This window comes from Helicoverpa zea, chromosome 5 (assembly GCF_022581195.2).
Source record: "Helicoverpa zea isolate HzStark_Cry1AcR chromosome 5, ilHelZeax1.1, whole genome shotgun sequence".
Classification (NCBI taxonomy): domain Eukaryota; kingdom Metazoa; phylum Arthropoda; class Insecta; order Lepidoptera; family Noctuidae; genus Helicoverpa; species Helicoverpa zea.
In genome coordinates, this window is record NC_061456.1 from 5,513,479 (window position 1) to 5,537,089 (window position 23,611).

General features: G+C 36.5%; 1 protein-coding gene across 1 annotated transcript; it reads right to left on the reverse strand.

Moving 5' to 3' along the window:
- Positions 1-154: 154 nt before the first annotated feature.
- LOC124630218 (protein FAM107B) lies at positions 155-23,144 on the reverse strand. The gene is made up of 4 exons (XM_047163985.1): positions 23,047-23,144; positions 8,834-9,044; positions 5,004-5,107; positions 155-2,832 (listed from the first exon to the last, which is right to left on the reverse strand). The coding sequence occupies exons 1-4, from the start codon at positions 23,111-23,113 to the stop codon at positions 2,681-2,683; spliced, it is 534 nt and encodes a 177-aa protein (XP_047019941.1). The 5' UTR covers positions 23,114-23,144; the 3' UTR covers positions 155-2,680.
- Between the last annotated feature and the right edge of the window lie 467 nt (positions 23,145-23,611).

Sequence of the window (23,611 nt, forward strand, 5' to 3'; positions counted from 1 at the left end):
AATCCACACAGAGTCATTCACAAGTGCAAGATCGGTACCATAACGATGCAGGTACAATTTGATCCAGAATGGAATGTAATACTTTGACTTTTCATATAAGTACCTATGTAGATAGGAAAATGCTTCAGGATTGTTGCAAAGTAAACACAAATGATATTCTAAAACATTTTTATTTGACTATGCAAATTATCTTCATACATGTTCCATGTCATACTATCAATACAAAGAGTAAGTAACTTATACAGTACTTTTTCAATAATGTCGCACTTAAGATGGCCACGATGCAGCTTCGGAAGCCTATAACTAGCCCTCATGTTATGAAGGAGCCATTTTGTACTAAGTTACAATAACTTAACGATAATCTTAACAGAAAAGAAAACATTTTGACAAAGAAATTATCGCACGTGAAAGAATAACAAGTGGAATGATAGCTAATTACATTTGTTTTTGCAATTTTGGTATCTTTGTGAGAATCGTCATCCTATCATATTCTAAACTTATAACGATAAATAATTAATACTCTGAAAGGAAATAACAAGTACATATAATTAGGCACACCGAACATAATACAATCTATATAAAGTTTACGCAGCCAAATCCCAAGAATTGCCGGCGGATTGATGATAAATTGCAATAAAAATAACTAGCTGGGCAAACAATACTCAAGAGATTCATCAAAATGTATAAATAGCAAGTTTCAAATCATTCCGCAGATGGTGACGCACTACTAAGTTCTAGGCATTATTAAAATAACTCTATCTTAGCAACGAAGTAAATGTTACACGTATTATTGTTTACTGTTTAACATCTACTAGGAGTAGTGAATAATTTAATGTATCTTCGGGGTTTACTACGAATATCGATTAAACTTTGAAAACCCGCGGTCGAGCCCGCAGGCATCTCAAATATATAAAAATACTTTTCTATCACTTTGTTGAACACTTCAAATTCTAATACACTGGTCAACTATTAATTGGAGTCATTAAGAAAGGCCGATAAGGTGCAAGGATCTGTAGAAAATTAGACATTTAAATATATCGTAAAGTGCCCATAAAGCTATTTGTTAAATTCACAATTATTGGTTAACTATTCATGTAATGTATGTGAATATAATTTCCAACTTTAATATTTATGTAAGTACGGGTAATATCTATTTAGGATCCACTCTACTTTTCATAAGACTTCTACTCTGACAATAAAATATGTATTATATTTTAATATTTCTAAACCATACATCTGTAAATTGCAAACATCTATCTACTCTCTATAATAATTAATGTCATAAAATAGTTATTACAATTATTACTTTGACAGTTATCCCTAAACCATACAGCGACAGATAAGTTAAGAGTACAACGAGAACAGTAAATGCTTACGAATGAACGCTACGAATTGTTAAGATTTGTGACGTCAAAAAGTTTAGAAAAATATTTATAATCTCTTGTTTGAAGTCGACATTACCCCTATTATTATTATTACAACACACGCAGTCGATTCCTCAGTCATATAGTTGTTCGATATATTACGTATTAGCAAAATTAAATAATCGTGTGCATAAATAAAATCAAATGTTCGAATCAAACAAGTGTTCAGTTACAGTGCATTCTAACACTCGTCATAATGTTAATCATAGTACAATAACAAACAAATCGTTATTTTGTGACACTTTTAGTGACCTTTTTCGTTGAAAAAAAGTTTAAAGCATGGCTGTCCGACTTATTCAATAAAATAACCGATTAATTAATATCAATCAAGCTTTGGCAATCAAAGCGTATCACTCACACCAGCACACCACCAGCGACGCACACACGCTCAATGCTTATAATTACAGCGCACTTCCATTTCCTCAATCCCTTCATAATTATTAATTAACCCTTGAAATGTTTCACTTCAATATAGTTCCACCTAGGCCCCACACCGAGTTCCTCTACGCTGTATCCACTGCCCCGACCACTGATATCATGTTAGTAAGAGTTATCTACTAATACACAAAGATGGCGCTAATAGACAACATTCATGGACTACTTCAACTAACAAAGATTTTGAAAATTCTCATAATGTTGTTTCAGGGTACGAAGAGACATTAATATATACCAAAATATTACGCGTTTTAAACTACCCAATCTTATAGGTTGAGTACTTTAATAACATCCTACAGGCAGAACTATGCGGTTTGGAGGAACGGAGTACAATTTATGAGAACTTCGGACAAATATTGAATTTGGTATGCCTATGAGGTGAAGAGGGTACACTACTCGATCAAAACAAGAAAAAGATCGGCCTTGAACGAAGTCGATTCGACTTCGCATTTGGACGTGACGCAACTGAAGTAACTTTAGACTCATGACGTCACAATATGGCTAGGATGTCGATCCTTTTCTTATTTTGTTCGTACATGAATAGAGCTGCCGTCCATAAGTTACAATGCCGTTACATGCAAAAATCACTATTTAGCTACTGAAGAAAAAAAATTCAAAAGATCTTTAAAGATTGAATGTAAAAGATGTTCAAGATTTAAATGTGTGACAGTGATTTTTGCAACCATCCTTCTTCGGGTGGATATTCAACTCACGACATATAAATTTCCCCCTTAACACTGCTGACTTTGAGGGGAAAATATGACGTGAAATTTAGGATATAGGCATTATACCTTATGGGCGTTGAAGGGTTAGGGGTACGTTCAGTGCGCGGAGGCGGCGGACGCGGGCGCGGCGTGCCGCAGCCGCGCGCGAATCTGCTGCAGCGTGGGGTTGGCTCCCGTCTCTGGTTCCTCAGAACTCTGTTCTGCTTGCTCTAGCCTACGAGCTCGCTCTGCTATCGCGCGTTCTAATTCTGAAATGAGAAGAGGATTTTTTTTATATGCTGAATTGAAACCTCAACTTCAAAGTCCTGGCTTCAGATTTTTTTCTTTTGGTCCAAACGACTCTCATGATTAATATTTTGAAATAATATGAAATAAAAATATATTTGCAATTAATGTAGCTACAAAAATATGGTTTTATAATAAGTAAAAGTGGAATCCGATACATTCTACCGTGAGGCACGCAAAATTTGATACAGCTAATTAAACCTTACATCAAATAATTAAACCAGTCCAAAAACACACATTCAATTTTTTAATCAAAACGACAGTTTTTAGTCAATAATAAGTTAATAAAATGATTGGTCAACGAATACAATGTCAGTACCTAACTGTAATTTTTGATGGACTATGTAAGCCTATAGGCTGACAAAGGTCTAGTCTTTCTGATTTGTTAAAAAGGCTTACTTCCTTACATTACATACACGTTGTTGCCGTTTATACAAGTACGCAACCAACTTGATTTGAGCAGTCTAATCGAAGTGGTCAATTAAAATCAAATGACTGATGCTTTCGGCATTTCAAACAATATAGGAAGTCTATAACATAAGTTTATTAATACATCATCACTAGCAGTTTAATCACCCATTGATAAAAAACGATCTAACGTTCACATCGATTATTACAACTGTCTAACGTTAAGTACTCGATGTTAGATACGAATAGTAATTCTATTATCATAGTGACGACTGCTTGATAACATTCCTAGTAAAGTCAGAAATATCCAGTCATTTTATTGTGTTTGTTCTTCTAATCATTGAACACATTGAAACGCAAAAGCTAGTGTACATATTTTGATAGAATGCTAACACGTGGTACATACACATATACATATTTTTAACATTATGAAATGAGACAATTTAAAACGAGGAATATAAATTTATCAGTATTGGCAAATTCTCAGATCGGCTCTTGATGACCGCAACTATAAACACATTAATGTCACTTTAATTAAATGCGGCATAATCGGAACTTAATAGGTACATAAGGAAACCGCAGCAAAGTTGCGAACTTTTATCTATTGCAGTAATTTCTCCCACGCTCGACCAATCGGACAGACGGGAACTAACCAGATGCAGTTTCACTTTCATCCAACCTTGGTCATCGACATCCGACAAAGCCAATTACAGAAAATTGTTATAAATCTACATAAGTACGCGTTTTCATGGAGTCAGGATTCATTTACATTGTATGTTTACAAGGAATGTGTCCACAATTATTGGCTGTCGGGGTGAACGGCCGCTGAGTGCACCTGCGGTGCTCATATCGAACTGCACCGGATAAAGAGCCTGCGTCCAAATATGCGAGCAAAAAACACTAAACGCCATACGAGTTTTGTGGAATTTCAATCGTCGACGAATATTTGAGAGTAAAAGTTAACAACGCATCGCTCTGAATATTGTATCTACGTACATATTTTATTTAACTACTGTATATATGCTATACCACATAATTGTCTGTTAAGCAACGTCGATCAATCGCATTGGTTTATACAGGTAGTAAGATTTTATTAAAACGATCGAGATACGTAACCATACGGCACCGGATACAGCACGTGCTTGACGATCAGTTTAATGATAGTTCAGTTACCCAATGTTATATCAAACACTTGATAATGCTCTGATGTAATGAGTTACTTGCGCTTTTGTGCCTGACCCGTCCGGCTGACACCGTTGCCTACATAATTCATCAAACTTTTACGACGTAAACCTCCTTAGATCTTAATTACTATTAGTGCGTTGACTAATCCGCCGGTTGAACTCTGACTGTATTGGTATTTGGTATCGGCTATTAATTAGCAAACATTGGCCGGATGTTGGCGATAACAACAGTTATCACAAAGGTCTAGTAGCTTTGAACTATTGTTATAAACTGGGCTAACTAACCACATTCATAATACGCGATGGCTGAAAAAGTCACTCTGTATTGCCTTTTGTTGTAATGCGAGTAAGCCTCGAGGATTAACTTTGTTGAAAAAATATATTAGTTTATCATTATCAGAAGACACTTTATCTACCTATCTATCACATGACATGTTTGAACTCATAGTATGTACTGCCTTAACATCAGACTGATCTAAATGCAACATATTTTTGTTGAATAGGTAATAAAATAATAACCATAGTTAAAGTAGTATTTTTACCTGGCGTCTCCCTGTGTTCCTTTACTTGATTCATGATTTGCTTCTCTTTGTGCTTCGACAGGGCCTTTTCTAGTTCACTTTTTTGGTTCAAGACATTTTTTCCACTGAAACAGACAAAAGCAAAAAGTTTGAAACAATTAATCAATAATATCAATTTTTATGAGGATTAATTCTTGTTGCTAAGAAAAATTCAACGTAGCGTAGTGTGATACGATATCGTAACGTAAGTATACCGAAGATAGCATATAATCTTATCGTATATGACAAAGCCGAAGCTCAATTCATTACCATATATGGTCACATGAACGCAAAATTCGAGCCGATATGCAGTGTTACGTAGGAATTAGTGATAAGCAATCGCCTGTAAACAATAGTCGGAGGATTATACCGTATCGAAATGTATTACTACACAATACACATAATATAGGTGAACAGTTGATAAGAATTATCAAATAAATGGTTTTCCTTAGAAATACAAAATGTTTGAAATTAAGGAAAAACCTTTTACACGCCACTAATATAATTCTTGATTTGGCAATTGAATAGAAGAAATATCCGCACCAAAAGTAATAAAAATGTATCAATGATTTTAAAATCGAAATTTTTTGAGAAAATTTCGAAAACTCATGCAATTTATGCTGCACATTAAGAATGTTGAAATATCCTTGAATGCAATTTCAACATTAATTCAACAACTACGTTACATAGTAAAATAATAGACAATACAAAGTATCTTAGGCTGAATAGCTTCTGTTCTTTATTGAGACAGTTCCCTTGCGGCTTTCCCACGCACAATACCTGCATGTGTGGACTATTTTGTACGTATGACGTCACAAGTTACTGCATTGCTTTGTTTGTTTTACTGCACATCTGTGTCGAAATACACCAACTTTATTGTATTAGACTGCTCTTAGCTTGTCTGCTTACTTCTATCTAGATCGCACTTTATCAATTCAATTTTGTAAATCATTTTTGTTCATAAAAGCTATCTCAGTTTACAATCTACGATAATGCGGATAACATTTGGAAATACATTTCATCAGACTTTACTTCAGTCTATGTGCAAAATGTAAACACAGATGCAATCATCGAGCTATTTGGAGCATTAATATTTAGAATTAGTTTAAAGCTGCCGAGGCGTTACCAGGAGCTCGTCAGCTTGATTTAATCCCGACTAATTACTGGCGCCTGCATAGGATATTGACTTAAAATTGACGTGGATACTACCTCTTAGAGACCAGCAGACTGAAGTCTCCACGAATTTATCCCTGTTTGTTTTGTATCTTCAATGAAACTAGCATGATCAAGGATTTTATGAAAAAAATATATACCTATGTGAAAAAAATGCAGTTTCCTACATAGGTACATATAAAAATTAATTTGATAAGAATCAGCTGTCAAACGGCATTGATTGGGTTTTTCTGAACGATAACATTCCACGAAGGAATTGAAATTATGTGAGACAAATTATTTCTGATTACGATCGACATTGGTATAATCGATTTGAAAATCAAGTAGGTAAATATTATTTGATTTTTGCTAGAGTTATTTCAATGTTTGTATATAGCTCTAGATTCTATAACATTGTAGTTTGCAGACATAGAATTCCCGTTAGGAGCGAGCTGGGAATTGCTTCCTTCCGTCAAGCGGCACTCGCAGCCATGCACGGAAATAACAGGACGAGACTGCTCCGACAATCATATTGACGGGGAAATGGACTGAATCAACAGGTCTCAACATTTGTAAAGCTATTCTCTCTTCAACATAATGCCTTCAACATTTTGCACGCTCAATAATGTGCCGACAGTACCGACTGATTTCGTTTAGGTTTGTAATGTTTTTCGAAAACATATTCATCTTGTCTCCGGCTTTTTAAAGCACCACATAGCTGAACAATATCTTTCTCTTTTACCCTTATTCGAAATGTACACTGACAAAAACATGGACATTAGCGAATTCCCCAAAAGGTGTTTTACAAAGTTAGGTCAGTGTATTATTGAGCATGCGCTTTGTTCACTTTACAAAGATGGTATGACCCTCATTCAGCTACACAATGCGAGAAGCGAGGTTCGGGCGACAGATGTTCAATAATTATAGCGGGTGCATAACACTCGGCAGGATGCGCCGCACCTGTGCGCTGAAGACGAACCAAACTTAGACTTAGCAAAAACTAAACATGTTGCACTAAATAGTTTGCGCTCCCACTCCACGCATTCGACGCTAAATACTGTTTCTACGCATTGTAATCAATCATGATGTTGAATCTTCAAAACAATTTAGAAATATAAGAACATTACACAAAATATTCTACCACGTACAGACCAGTCGAAATGTCTTTTCTATTATACCTTGATATCTTATCTGAGAGTCTTAATAGCATAAGCATGTCAAATGTTCTATTGCGAATTAACATGCTTCAAATGGCCGCAAGATTAAAATTCTTTAGAAAAATGCTACGTAATAGTGGATTATTTTGTTATTTAGCTGATTATTATGATGTATAGGAAGGAGTACGTAGTTTCGGGAATTGGTTATCAGTTGGTTTGTTTTTCTTTGTCCATATAACATGAGTGCCGAACAAGGGTTTACAATGAATTTCACCTGAGAGGCACCTGGTAGTGTATACCTCTGCCAAAAAAAATGGTAGAAAACAGAAACTAAATTTTGATTTCGTTTTTATTATTATATTTTTAAGAAAGCAACACTATAGTACCTACTACGTCGGTATTTCATTAAAAATCACAAAAAGATCCAACCACTGACCAGCATTTGTCCCTGGCACAAAACTTATCGGAAGAGTCTCTTGTCGCTCCCACAAAGTGCTTTTAAGAGCATCCTCTATTATAATAACGAACAAAGGTTGAAGAAAGGCGATGTGACCGCAAGCTCGAGAAAAGAACACCTTACAATGAAAAGGTAATTTTCCGTACCTACAAAACAATATTTCAACATACCTCAAGCGTCTCTTTTTCTTTGAATAAAATTACCAAATACATCTGACTCAGATCCGCTATAAACATTTTTAAGAAGTGACCAATAAATCCGATTGGTTACGCAAATACACATGGGTAAATCGAGCAGCTATGACGTAGATACTTGAACTGGAATGTATTCGATATCTTGCATAGGAAACCAACCGGAACCCTGGATACGAAACCGTTGTAACTGTAGGACAATTTTATTGCTCAGATGACATGAATGTGCAAACATTCTCCAGTTGTTCAAAGTCAAAGGTTTTCATTTTATAGATGTGCATATAGGTGCGCGGTTCCAAAAGGTGGCTTTTATGGATGAAAACGGTAAGGGTGCGTCCACATCTGGCGAATGCGCCGCGAATGCGCAGCACGCGAGCCGATCGCGAGCTGTTCGCGAGCTGCGCGCGTGCATTTTTGTTCGTGCGCCGCTTCTGCGCCGCCCGCGCGCAGCTCGCGCGCGACCTAAGCGCCGCACGCGAGCGGCGCGCAGGCGGCGCGCGAGCTGCGCGCGGGCGGCGCGCGACGTCTGCCATCTTCGATAGTACTGAGCCAATATACGGAACTGTAAGGGCGAGAACTGATTGCGCGCAGATCGCGCGCCGCTCGCGCGCCGCTCGCGCGCTCTATACGAGCCTTGCGTGAGTTGCGCTAAAGAGGCGCACCGAACTATTGCAGTGACTGCACGCGCGCAGCTCGCGGACAGCTCGCGATCGGCTCGCGTGCTGCGCATTCGCGGCGCATTCGCCAGATGTGGACGCACCCTAAGAAACTCCCTTAGATACTCTTTTACCTCGATACCTATGGGTTCGAACGATTGAACATTACAGGTTATGACTGAAGGCGGTGAACACTTACATCTTTTGGTTAAAGAGGAGCTCCCGATGCAAGTCCATGCGTTGGGGGCTCTCCAGACAGGGGTTGGGCACGCGGCGCGGCGCGATGAGGCCCTCGGCCGCACCGACGCCTTCCTGCACCATTTCCACCTCCGTTCCAAGAGTACACGGAGACACCAGCGTGGGGACTGGGCCCACGCCGCCGCCCGCGCTCAACGCGCTCACTGATAACACTGCAATCAAACAACAAACCCGTCAACCTTACTATTCTATTATATTCATCGGATGTTACGTAGTAACCCTCGAGACTGACTAATTAAAATATGAATAGCATTTCCATTGACGTGAATCACGAGTACTTTGTGTCTTAGAAATACTACGTCTTATCTGGATGACCATAGTCTGTGTACATAATAAATCTATGTTTATACTATGATTTATAAAATCAATTTCGAGTGGCTGTAAACACGTCAGGTACCCACACATGTTTTTATAGGAGATAATTACCCAAGCCAAGAGTCAAGAACACATACTTGGGTACACTATACAAATCTCATGAATCACTGATGGTGATGTCATTATATTCTCATAATTATACATTAAGCATACTAATACAAAAACGTTACCATAAGCGTAATTTGTAAAAAAAAAATATTAGCATCCATCAGTGGGCAGCACATTGAAATGTTAGTTACATTGCCTAATAATTATTACAAATATGAATTAGCACGTTCGTTTATAAAATGTTTCTTTTATGAACGAGATCAAAGGTTGTTTTATATTTTTTTCGCTCCGATTGCTTCATATGTGTCATACTTTTCATTAGTTTGTCTTTTAAAGTAAGAAGCAGTCACGTTTGCAAAATTCTTAAATGTTAACAAACATGAAATATTATGCATATTCTACAACCGGGGTCATATTTGTCTAACCACGCATAAATTAGCTTCTGACAAAATATATTTCGCGACAGCAGTGATTATTGCACATATACAAACTTGTGATAAATCCTTTGAATTAATGCTAATCAGGTAACTTATTAAGAATTCTGCAAAAATATCTCGTAATGTATAAAAACCAAATGCTTGAGAATATTTTACGGATCGTTGATCCTCATTTGAGAGCCCGGCTGTTAGATTTTTTTATCTAGCTGTTAGTCAAAATATGTTTCTTATTCATTTTATTATTTCATCATAATAGAGTCGACCAAATTGGAAAAAGGCTAGAAGATATGGCATGTACGATATTGTGCGGATCTGGAACCGTATTGGTATATGGCTGTGACCTGGTTTACGTGAATCCGTCTGAGGCATGATTGCGATCCCTGAACTCAGGTTAATAAGAGCTCAGAGTGCCAAGCCGTTACTTCCTTCTCGAGGAAATAACAGAGCATTACATGATGAATTTTTCTGCGGGAGCGCAATACCGGCTCGACTTTTAAAAACGTTCCAACTCTCATTCCTGCTCGTTATCTCACGCCACGGCCTCATTTCAGGCACTTTAGACAAACGGAAACTGTATAGTTATCTTTATGACTTTATGCGTTATCCTGCTTTTTTAATTTTGCGGAGTTTTTAATTCAATAAGGATAAAAGCTGAATGGCCACGCCTTATTACCAGCGCTATTAACGAAATACATTTTCTGTTACAGCTAAAACTGTGGCTCCTTCCATTCTCTAACGACGTGGTTCAAAATAGAACACTTGTAAGAGTTATTGGGCGTATGTTTGTGTTCCAAAGACCTGGATGTGTTTATCGGCGCTGGTATTCACATAAATAACAAGAAAGCATAATGGAAAACTCACTTCCAGCGGTTCATTTCTAGGCGGAATAGTTTAGGAATTTATTGTAATTTACTGTTGTGCGTATAAATTCTGCACTTGCACTGCATTTGTAATTTAAGTACATTTCTAATTACTTGTCTAGAGATATTTATGTTTTAAGTTCTTTGCATCATTTTTGAGCGACGCTATCCTAATTAATTAAACCATAACATCACAAGGTCTCAGTCTACACTATACCTAAGCACTAATAAAAAAAACAATGAATAACTACCGTTTCATTGAATGATTTAATAAAAACATGTTTATAAAATGCTATGTTGATAACTCCGAGTGTAGAGCATTTGCTGCCTCAACGGTATTCATAAATGAAACATATTCTCGTATTGATTCACTGGTCTATGAATTGGCAATCGTCCTACATAGCATGAATGCCAAAACATCAAAATATTGATGAGCCAGCAACTCTTCGGCAAAAAACAAAAGAATAATATATGTATAAATAATGATGGATTCCAATATAAAGCAAGACAATAGCAGCTCGTTCTCGCAAAACATTACAATTAGTTATTTATACAAATTCAATATTTTCATAATAGACGTCGAATGAGCAATAAATTACTAAACATATGTGCTAGAATTGCTATCTATACACAATATTTAACACTCAACAGTGAGCATTAATAAACTGTCGATTATGATATTCAGTGTTGACTGATTACTGTTTATCAGGTACCTATAATGTTGACAATGCCAAACACAGCCAATTAAGCAGGTGACATTACAAGGTGATTTGAAAAATGTAAAACATGTTTGTTTTGAAATCTCATCCAATAATCTGTCTGTTTTAATATTTATAAATTATGATTGGTACGATTGTGAAAAACTACTGCGCAAGATTTTTATCATATTTCTCAGGTCTTTTGCCCGATAGCGTGATTTGCATTGTGAGAAATGCAATATATTGCTTAGCTGAGAACTGTGTAGCGGCAAGAATATTTTGACCGTTTTTTATGGGATATCGTCAAATGAATCCTCCCGCTGTGGGTTAGCTGCGTGAAGGAGTGTCCGACTCTTACCGATTAAAACCCATCATGTTCCTTTGTAAGCCTTTTATGCACCAGGGTCACGGTAACTCTTTCGAAAAATCCCGCAACCCCGGGGAATATTTTGACGTTAAAATGAAAAATGCGCTTCTTCTTTCATATACTACTATAATATGCATCCAGGCAATAATTACCATGCCCTTAGATACGCGTTAATGCTACCAATTAGCACTAGTAGAACAACTACGTCAAATGTGGAAAACAATTACGATAACTGTAGTAATTATTTTTTTTATTTTCTGTCGAAATAATGGTAGGAAACTGAAGCAATAACAGAGAACGTTAACCACTTATAGATAACCGTTATCGAGGTGCACGTTTAATAAAAGATCCACTAGAATTTCGGAAAGAGATAATATAACCATTGTACCTGTCGAAAACTGTTTTTTTACTTTTTGTTATCTATGAAACTGCAACCTACGAAAAATATAAAATGCAATAAATTATATCTAAAAGAAGAGAACTATATACTTATATTAAAATTTATTTATTTAATCACCGTCTTAAAAATAAATCGTAGTATCATAATCACAATAGGTACCAATATAATTTGCTATCATAATGGCCACGTGCGGTAATTTTGCGTATATTACTTTATGTATCTCCTTCCTTATTGTCGCGGAACAAATGCAGTGTCTATGCAAACTACATATTGCTACTTAACTACACATAGTATGTCTAAGAACCTGACCAGACTTACTTGCGCACTTCTACTTCCACACGTAAAAGAAAGCTGTGACATAAGTTTAGATCGCGGACACCATGAATTATGATAAGTATTTATTTTACAAAATGTCTAGATTTAATTTGTATCAAAAAATTTAACTTGAACATGACTGGAGTCCTATTGATATTATGTATTTTGACGTGACTGTCTGACCTCAGACTCAAGATGATCAATAATGATGAAGAAATTATGATCATTGCCGCATTGTAAATGTAGAGCATCAGCAAGACTATTCAGCTTCCTGTATTTATAAACAATTAACAACAAATAACTCATACATAAACATAAACAGAGTAAACCATTCGTAATTCCTAAACATCAGTTGAAAGGTCGTGACTGTTTCAAATCTTTTACAATTTACTCTATCCGGACTGTTACGTATAAGACGCGACGCCTCTAAGGTTTATGTTTTTCTCGTAGCAGGTGTCACCATGACTGGCACTATGTTGTAATTACCTACAAAGTTTATTGTAGAAGAATTATCTGTACTCACTTTTTTAAACAAAATAAAAATTAATAATGAATATTACGAAGATTAAATAGACCCTCGTCTAAAGAAATAGAGCTCTGGCAATTTCTAGAACCCACAGTTTTTTTTTGTAATGGGGGTTTGATGTCTTCAAAAAAGTAATGCACGCAGTAGCGTGCTTTCACTATGTTATAATTTAACACCTCATTAACTAGTGTGTTGCATTATAAAGTAGAAGTCGTTAGCACGCAGCGCAACGCAATAATCCGGGAAATGTCATACTGACGCGGACCCGGACGTCAGCGGATACACCAAATAACTAAATAATTATACTTAATACTCCATAGAGCAATCAAGCTAAATATTTACAGCAATAAAAGTATTTTCACTTTATAACATCTTTGCTACCACAAACTGCGGTGCGGCACGGACTAAATGTAAACAAACTGGCTTTGCACTGGTTGTTGGCTATTTGTAGCGGGAGCAATAATTACCACTAAAAGTAAGAGTGGCTAGTATAGTAAGATTAAGGTTGGGCTGTAAAATAATATCTGTAGCTATACTACCAATATACCAGCCCGGAGGGAGTGCCCTTGAAAAGGATATCTGCTGCCTACAAGTCGGAGTCGGTGTATCGAACCAACCGTCTGTGAAGGCCAAACATAGCCAAAGTTAACGCTACGAATGTTTCAAGGTTATTCATGAAACTGAAAAATCTTGGTAATATGCTCTTCTTTTTAAATCCACGAACCGGTTATCTTGTTTATATACAAAAGATAAATAAGTGGATTAACTATATTAAAATGGTAGAGGCTCTTCTGTAAAGAAATCATTATTTACAAATTAAAACATGTTTAAAACATGATGTTGTATTCATGAATAGTAAAAGCTTCGATATAATCTCGACACATGTATTTAGCATAACGTTTTGCAATGTCAAGGTGGGTTTTGATAATCGTGGAAATGTGTCCGTGTAAATCAATATTTCGTTAGCAATATCGTTCACTATGCAAAGGTCACTCGCACACCATTAACTGACCCCTGACCCAGTGGCGTAGCGTGGGTATCTGCCGCCCGGGGCAGTTGTCGATTTTGCCGCCCCTTCCCGTGTATTTTTTTTAACAAGTGTTACTGGCCGTTTGTTATTTTTTACCGACTTCAAAAAAAGGGATTTTTTTTTGTATCGACGTTAAAAATCATGAAATGACCATTCCCGCTGTGGGTTAGCAGCGGTGAGGGAGTGTCAGACTCTTACTGACTAAAAACCGTCGTGTTCCGTCGAAGGCCTTTTATGTTCCAGAGCCGCGGTAATCTTTCGAACATCCCGCAGCCCCGGCAGAAGGGCAAGTAGACTATTTTATATCTTTGTTACTTGATTTCTTGAAGGTTTTAAAATTCTTTTAGGTACGCAGGCTAGCGAAGTAGGTACCTATAAGTATATATGAAATTGAAATAATTTAAAAGCGGGGCTATTTTAAACTGTTTAACTAATTAATTTAATTTACGGACTTAAACTAGTTTCCATGGAACTATACCTAAGCGTGAAATTTGGCCTGTATCTAGGTAGGTATTGCTTACCTATAGCATTCAAGTTTATCTAAACCAGTGGTTCTTAACCTTTTAGTCATGAGGGACCACCTCATTGGTTTACCTAAATTAGCACTCTGCTAAACGCATGTCGGCAGTTGTGTAGGTAAGTGCGCGAGCGAAGCGAGCGCGAAATTTTTATCGGACTTAAACCAAATATTACGTAAAATGTAGCCCAAACGTACTTAACTTTTTGTTTGTTGACAGATGCAAAAATAAGGGCATATCGTTTTTAAATAGGCGAGCGAAGCGAGCGCGAAATTTTAATCGGACTTAAAACAAAAATTACGTAAAATTTAGCCCAAACGTACTTAACTTTTTGTTTGTTGACAAATGCAAACATAAGTGCATATCGTTTTTGAATACGCGAGCGAAGCGAGCGCGAAATTTTTATCGGACTTAAAACAAAAATTACGTAAAATTTAGCCCAAACGTACTTAACTTTTTGTTTGTTGACAGATGCAAAAATAAGCGTACACTGTTTCTGAATACGCGAGCGAAGCGAGCGCGAAATTTTAATTATTTTTTATTTAAGGCTCAAAACCAAAATTACGTAAAATGTAGTGTCACGTTTGTTTTAAGTACCAAATTTTAACAATAATTAATTTTAAGTTTAAAAAGTTTCAACTTTCTTGTTTAATGTTTTGTTATTGTTAGACAGTTTTATGTAGCGGCGCAGATACTAGTTGCGAACAATTTTTTTTTAATTGGTTAAATTTTGCCGCCCCCTAAAAGCTGCCGCCCGGGGAATTTGCCCCCCCTGCCCCCCCCACGCTACGCCACTGCCCTGACCGATGGTTATTTTTAGCCTTCCTAGCCATGCTGTACAAGGTTCTTTCAGCACTTATTTGCTGAAGCAATTGACGTCACTACGTCTGAAGGTTGCCACTGTTCATTTTACTTCGTTAAACAGATAATAAGACATTCGCGGAAACTACATTTGCTTTGAGACTAATTAATTACTAAAAATGTGTGGATAGACTGACTGAAGGTTACTCGTACATATGTGCAATATGCAGTTGAAAATATTTCCATTAGAACGCTCGACGTTCTTCAAATGTCTTTGACTACGTTTTCCCCTTTAGAGTTTAGTCCTTGCCTTCAGTTTGTCAGTTTCTACGCCGACATTTTACATAATTGCGTTTCATAGGAAAATATTCTCATTATCAGACATAGGCGATTATGATTTTCAAAATACGACCATTTTCAAAGAATTTGTTTCAGGTTTGTGTATTACGCATAAGAGTAACAAGCTATTTCCTACATGCGCAATAATTCAAGTAGGTACATATGTATGTATATTATTGCCTTACAGGAATAGGTTTAACAATATTACAACGTGTAAGTATGTGTGTTGTTGCACTACGGGAAGAGGATTAAAATTGGATCATTTGTAAGTTGTTACTCGATTTGTATGCATTTCATAAGACTTGCATTACAGCAGTGATATTTTTTTTAGAATAATGGTATAGATACGTGAGATAACAACAATGAACAATGAGTATTACGCGTACCATATGATTATGCTGAACTATTATTTACACGTCTGCTTTACAAAACATTTCACACATTTACAAACGAATAATGGCTAATAAATCGATTTGAGAAACTTGATTGATGATCTGGAAATAAAATCAAATGTGTCCTATTTACAGTAGGCACCTAGGTATCTAACTACGACGTACAAATGAGTATCGAGCATAACTGGTGCAGTACCTATTAGAGCGACGTTAATGATTCATTTGTAAGTTGCGATGTCTAATAGACGTACCTACCTACATTAGGATCCTCCTTGTAGGTCAGGTTACACTGTTAGCAAACCATATTTGCTCGTTACGAACTGAAGTTTATAACGTATAATGTGTTTTACATAGATTATTATAGTTACATGTAGCTACGGAGCTAATTAATCAAATTGCAGTGCCACCAGCTCGCTTCCGAGCCGAGTGAAGTTAAATGACTGTAAACTTGTAGCAATTACTGTAACCAACTAAATGGCAAAACTGACGTTGCAAAATTTTTAACCCAGTTTCAATTTTATGAAGTATTTTCAAAATATGTTTTAAAATAATGAATTTGAAAATATTTTACTTTTCTTGTTGTGAAGTAAGCTATTCATATATATATAATGATAATTTAGAATGGGTGATAATAGATTTCCAATAATGAGTATGACGCATAACAGTGGGACCGTCTAATGCGTCTAATGAATACTATCCATATAGGCACACATGCTAACTGTGTCAATAAACTGGGTTTACAACTACATCGCAGTTAGGCGCAGGTACACAGTGACTTGAACAACATAAACTGGCTTTGTTCAATAGATAAATGAACGGGTCTACTGGTATTTGTAAAAACACCTCTTCTTTCTTAATAAAAAAAAACGTTCTTAAGTTTATTTAAGCAACGAAGCTATCAAATATTTAAAAAAATATATTTGAGTGAATCATTTTTCCTATCAGAGTTACTACATCGATCTGGCAAAAATTCAAACGAATCCAAAAAGGGGTCAAACTTCAATCGCATACTGCACGTTTTATTGCGCCATTTTTAATGGGAATTCTTGTATCTAGTTTATGATTTGGGTAATCATTATGAAACAGGCGTGACCATTATACAATAAAGCAGGGGGTTATTTTTGCCAGCGGTAATAGTACGGAAGATATTACTGCTTCAGATATACGATTCCCAAGACACGTGCACTGGTGGGGCGGCGCGTTTACAACCCATAAATTATAAAGTGCTAGCACACTTTGGGTAGCACGCAGGATGTTTAATTTAGACTATTTCTATTGAATACCAGGCACGCCGATCAAGGTAAAACACATCAAATAAAAAAGATAGCTTATGTTTGATACGTCGGAAACACCAGCCATCTAAACAAATATCCATACGCAGCTGCTGCTACATCGCAAGCGAGTGTAATAAAGGTGAGTAAAAATAAACAATTCACCGCGTCGATTTACATTGATCTAACACAAATATGAAGACCAACGCGGTCGCGGTCAGCATACGTTGAGTATTTAAAATCTCTTAACTGTCGTGATGACGTGCACCAATCAACAACGGACGAATGATCCCTCCGTGACACGATCAATAAGCCACTTCCTCATGCGGGCGCACACGAATCGGTTATTACAGTTGATGACAGTTATAACTACTACACAAAGTTTTCCCGTGTGCCTCAATGGGAGAGGTTAACTGATTCGACCAAAGAAGATGCAGCACACATGTGCGCATACTCTTAATAGGACCAATGAAACTAAATAGAACTTCATTGTTTTAATAGGTGACCATTGTAAACTATTTTAGGAGACTTTAGAACGAATAGAAAGTGATCTACTAGTTTGTTTACGACTGAATATTTGATGGTGCGTCAATCCTTTATGGCATGCAAATTGCACAACTGACCATTTTGTCAGTACAAATTATAGCTTGTCAGTACAGATTAACGTTCGTTTTAAATAAAGGGTGTGAATAGGAAAGGGTTAACTTAGATTTAGGGGACGACCCCATGTTTGATCGCAAGGACACTATTTGGTCATTACTGAATAATAATGATATACCACACATAACACCGCTAAATTCTAAAATGTATGTGGCAGAGTTTTGAAACATTTCATCATTAGCTATTTACAAATAACTTAGATCATGTGTCCCAGTGTTTTTGCAAAATAGATGTTTGACAATATGTGTAGCAATATGAATTAATTAAGCAAACACCAGGAAGTGCCTAACATGTTTGGATATTACGTAAACAAAACCACGAATCACCAAGAAATACCAAAGCATTATAAAAAAACAATAAGGTAATAAAACAAAATCCATAAATGAGCTACTCTAAGCAGTGAAGTGCTTGTTAAAGCAGTGTAAATCTATGTCAGCCATGCCACGATAACCACGTTATCAATACCAACATGCCAACCATTTATTTCGAAAATTTATCACGCTCAGCAGTTACCTTGACCGCTCCCATACCATTATTTATCAAGACCTTCGTTCCAACACGAAAACACTTGAGATTTTATAGGAACTACTGAATTATCAGTTTACTTACGGCCGTTTCCAATATTCTATATTTTCTTACTATAGAGGTATATACCGGGTGTGTCGTTCACAATCACTTTAAATGAAATGCGTTCATATAAGTACTTACTGGTGAATATATGTCGATTAACACTAAGAAAAATACGTAAAAATAAAAAAAAGAAATTTTCAAACAAAGTGAATAGAATAAACATGTGCGAAAATTAGAACACCATATAAAAGTCAGTCATTACAAACAACTGAAATTCTCCCTTGAAAACTGACAGCTGTCAACTGATCAAAACATTCGATACTCCTAACTTTATTTCTGCTTTACACATGATGTTGTAAATTATAAACATGAAAAATTACTCCTGTGGTTAAACCACTAAATGGATTAAGTTAATTTTTAAAAAAATCGCCATAGAATATCATAAAATATATGCGATAGGATTTAATGTGATAGTGAACGACACACTCTGTATACAGGTATTATTAAAGGTCTTTGACATCACTTGTACATATGGGGCTAATGTCAAAACTATATCTCTAGTAGCAAATCATCGGATAGATAAAATATTGGGAACGTCCGTTAATGTACGTGATAACTATAACTGCTGTCTATCGAAGCACTTTGCAAATTAAACTGAAATAGCAAGTGATGGCACAAAGCGAAAAGATGCTACGTCATACGGACAATATTTTGTCTTCAAGTTTCCGACTGCATAACCTACCAGCTTCAGTTATTGTGAAACTAACTGTGACTGTGTGCATTCATTCCTTATATTGCTACTTTGCGCACCGTAATGTCACGAGGGACTAGGAGTCTTATTCTGCGTAGTAAGAGTATTTTCTTTATTTAACTAAGCTATCAGTAATAAAATAATGAGTTATGTAGTCTTCTATATAATTGAAGATTTTGATTAACAAGATAGTGCAAAGTAATAACTTCGATAACGTATTAGGTACTTCGACGTTTGGGCATTTATCCTCAAAAGCGAATTTTAATAACGATAATGACCTGCTCACTAAATGTCAAATAAATATGAGAGTTAATATTTATTTTCAGCAAACAGTATCGATAACAATAGTAGAGGGCATCCCTTGCTATTGCGTTCATGGGCAGGGCTCTGGGGGCGATGACCTCTAGAAGCAGACGGAGCTTTTCGCGTCTCGCCCTACTTGCCGCCCGCCCAACACAATTTTACATATACGTGCCAGCTTTTTTTAAGAAAAACCTTCAATATTACGCCTTAATAATATTAAATATTCATACAATGTAGGCTTCTATCTGTTGAGTTGACAAAAATCGTGCTCAAGTGATTCCCAAATGAATACACACTCGAATTTGAGTGTAGCTAGGTTGTTACACCCACTTATAAATTCAGAAAATGCTTATGAGAATTTTTGGAGTGACGACAAAAAATATAACAATGAGGAAGGTATTTAGAGACTCTTAAACATCCTCATTCTGATGATAAAACAATTTTTAAATTACTTAATTATTTTCGTTTTGACCATTTTCTTCATTAAGACACTTAATTAACTCCTCTTTGAATCAAAATCCTATCGGAAAGGGCCTTGCATCACAATTCTAGAGGCATTGTTGTAAGGCTGCGATTCCATTGTTAGTGTAAAACAGAGGCAGCGTCGGACTTCCTTTGTCCTTTAAAGCGTTGCCAGTAGATGCACTAGTTGGAGTCACCGGCACGCCAAGCGCCGCACTTGATTGCACTTTCGCTTTCAATGCATCGACCAGGCAGCTTGTAGCAACTGTTTGATGTCAGCGTTTCTACACTACTTGGTCTTATGACATTCAAGCAGTCTGTCATACAGAGCTACTATCATCGGCTACCAACGGAAGAGACTGAGCAGATTTTAAAGAGCATATTGTGAAATAACAGGCAACAGCTTCATCATACGGAATGCGATGTGTCATTTTTGCTAAATAACAAGTTAACATGTTGCTGACAATATTATAAAAATGTATTATCATCAGCAGAATCTAGGCTCTTTGTCAGATTCGCATGTTTAAGAATGTAATGAAGTCGAAAGTCAAAGTACAACAACTATTTACATTTAACATAATTAAGCAATTGCATAAGTAACCGTCATAAACAACATAAAACTAAAAAGTGAAAAAAGCGTTTACCTCAAACAGTGGGTTCGCTTCGCTCTCGTAAGAAATTACGACTAATGCGTAATGGCCGTGTCGTAAGTCGACAATTCCGCCACTTTCTTATGAAGACACTATTTGCGGATACTGTCTTCTATGACAAATAATATAATGTAGTTAGCTTTCAAATAACAACTAGCTCTTTAACGATGCTATAAATTAAATTAACGATCAATTAATCGAGGCTAATCCAATGTTACCCGGACTGTAGTATTTTATTCGGCCGTTTCGAAAATAAATATACATACACAAAATACGCGCGAAAAACATAACCCATCTGAGTATTCAAAGACAAATGATGATCATACACTTCAACAGCATCATGCAATTCCCTTTAATTCCAATTAGACTGCTGGTATTCATTAAACCTAATCCGTTAATATATAAGTAGCACATTGCTAAGACGCAATAGTTTATTTATTTCGACTGTCAGCTCCTTCATTGTTTGAGAGTGTTTGTTTATTACGATTCAGATGGCATGCGTAGGTACATTGCATAGGGTATTGTTTGTTTGTTTAGTTTATATCCTATGCCTAATATTTAATTTCACCATTCCAGTCTCACTTTTTTAAACAAACATTACTTTCAATGGATACATTTCGTATTAAATTTTTACTGAAGCTTGTTTAACAGTGGTGTGAAAAATTTATCTGAACGTGACTGCATTTTATTACCAATTTCTTTTAGATTAAGCGCAATAACTCTGGTGATATTTTCAACACTTTATTAATATGGAAGATAATACAGAAGCGCCACCAATTGCGTTGTTCCTTATCCAGAATTCCCAGTCCCCCTTATCCTGCTCCCGTGCCAAATGTCCCACGCTTGCTGCATACATAATGTTAATGCAACCACCCACACAATACTAACCTACTTGAACATGCGATGCACAAAAATCTAACTGTGTCCATTCTGTCCGCATTCCATATCACGAACAGCCACATCACGTCCCAATTATACAAGGTGTTGATTTGCATTTGTGCCATAGCTCAGGAGGAGGACATACAATACGTAAATAATCGATTGGAATTACAGTAGATGGGAAATAACTAATATGTACTGCTTTTTTTGTAATTGTAATGTCGTGGTATTTCCGAAGTAATCCAATTTTATGAATGAAATTTATGAGTGATCGTTGCGTATGCTTTGTGTTTGAGTTTGTGTGAGGGTGCAGCACGGTTTTAACGCCAGTAACATACGCGCCAAGTTTAAATAAGGCTAGATGACATTTACGGAATTCCGAAAAAAAAAATAAAGAAAAAAAAAATACGTACCAATTTTTTTATTGATTTGGGTCGAGAATCATTAGCATAATTACCTCCTTGAATATGGCACGGATGCAAATCAACAGCTTGTATAGATGACCATTATATTCCGTCAAATATTTGCAATTTTGGTCAAAGCTGGTATTTTGCTTACGAATTACAAGTGCTAATTTCTCATTATTTAAATAAATCTTTACCACCAGGGAATGTATTTGGCTCGCTTTATCTGGTGCTCCAGTCTATATGGCTTTTTTAATATGGCCGTTATCGTTACACGTTAAATCTTTGCTTCATGACATCATTTCACACAAAATAAACCTGCTTGCTTTACTACTTATGGAAATGTTTGGTACATCATAATAGTAAAGTATCTCGAACACGTGCGTTCTTTGAATGATAAACGGTTCCAAGATAAAGCAGTCGGTCGCCTCTGAAGTTACTGTATCATAGCGAGGCTAATCTCTGGTTCATATTCATATGAGGACGTGTCAACAAAGTGTTATTGTCCTCTGCATGACTGACGGCATATGAAATTACGGATCATGAATTATGACGCAGTTCACGCAATGTCGACTATGGCCGTGGCCGTAGCGGTTCGGAAGCGATAAGAACCACAAAGGAGCACTATTTTATTTCCTGAGTTAATCAGTAAAACACGAACAAATGCACGAATTAAAACTTTTATCGCAGTTTAACACAAAAACGTAACGAAACGAGACCGAATTTAAAATTAAGAGCTTATAGCGAAATAAGAACTGCGTAAGAGCCCAGTTAATGAATCAACTGGATGTTGTAAACAACATTATGAAAGGATGAATAGAACAAAGAGTATTAGGTGACCGAGCACTGGTGCAGTATGTCACTGTGGTCAGATATCATAACCAGACGGCGTGAAAGCGCTGGACATGTGCTTTTGTTTAGCCCGCGCATATTAGTACGTGTGCCAAATAACAACTAGCCGTGTTGAAACACTACCTTGTCCAAATGTAAATGCAACGACGTAGTAGAAACAGGACAGGGTTATGATACTTTCGATCGTAAATTGTAAGCCAAGCCTAATCGGGAGCCTACAATGAGATATGGATATGATATGTATACCGTTTTCATAGATGGCGAGTTTCTCTTGTATGGCAGGTGCAGTTTTACGTGGTCTGGCATCGCACATTGCGACGACGGATGCGGGCCGAGCAGCGACGACTAAATGCCTCAATACAGAAGCCGGGCAACGTGTCACGGCCACCTAACAGGATTAACTTACCTGCCCTACTACTACGCAGGTAAAATGAACTGAACTACTCGTACTAACCACAATATCTTATAACTTAACCGGCTTATGACTATTGGTTTGATTTTGAACAGAGCCGACTACCGTTTACATTTAAACAAGATTAAGTTGAATGTGACAGCAGTAAAACATGGGATTTTATAGCTCCTCTACACGTAGCTGCAGCTCTGCTAATTTTCGCAGTAAATATCTGTTTTCTGTTTGGAACACCCATTTTGTTGGAAATACACAATCAAATGTTTATAAGACAGTTTTCAGACGCTGTATTTCTGTTGTACCTACGTCATTTTTTTGCTTGATACAACAGGCAAAAAGGCCTGATATATTCAGAGAAGTATACTTGGAGAGTTAACAATTAAATATAAATCAAAACAATAT

Coding starts and splice junctions, on each gene's coding strand:
- LOC124630218 (XM_047163985.1), bottom strand. CDS start 23,113: ATGTGCGATGCCAGACCACGTAAAACTGCACCTGCCATACAAGAGAAA. Junction 5,108..8,833: donor CTCCTCTTTAACCAAAAGAT/GTAAGTGTTCAC, acceptor TGTCTGTTTCAG/TGGAAAAAATGTCTTGAACC. Junction 2,833..5,003: donor GGAACACAGGGAGACGCCAG/GTAAAAATACTA, acceptor TTCTCATTTCAG/AATTAGAACGCGCGATAGCA.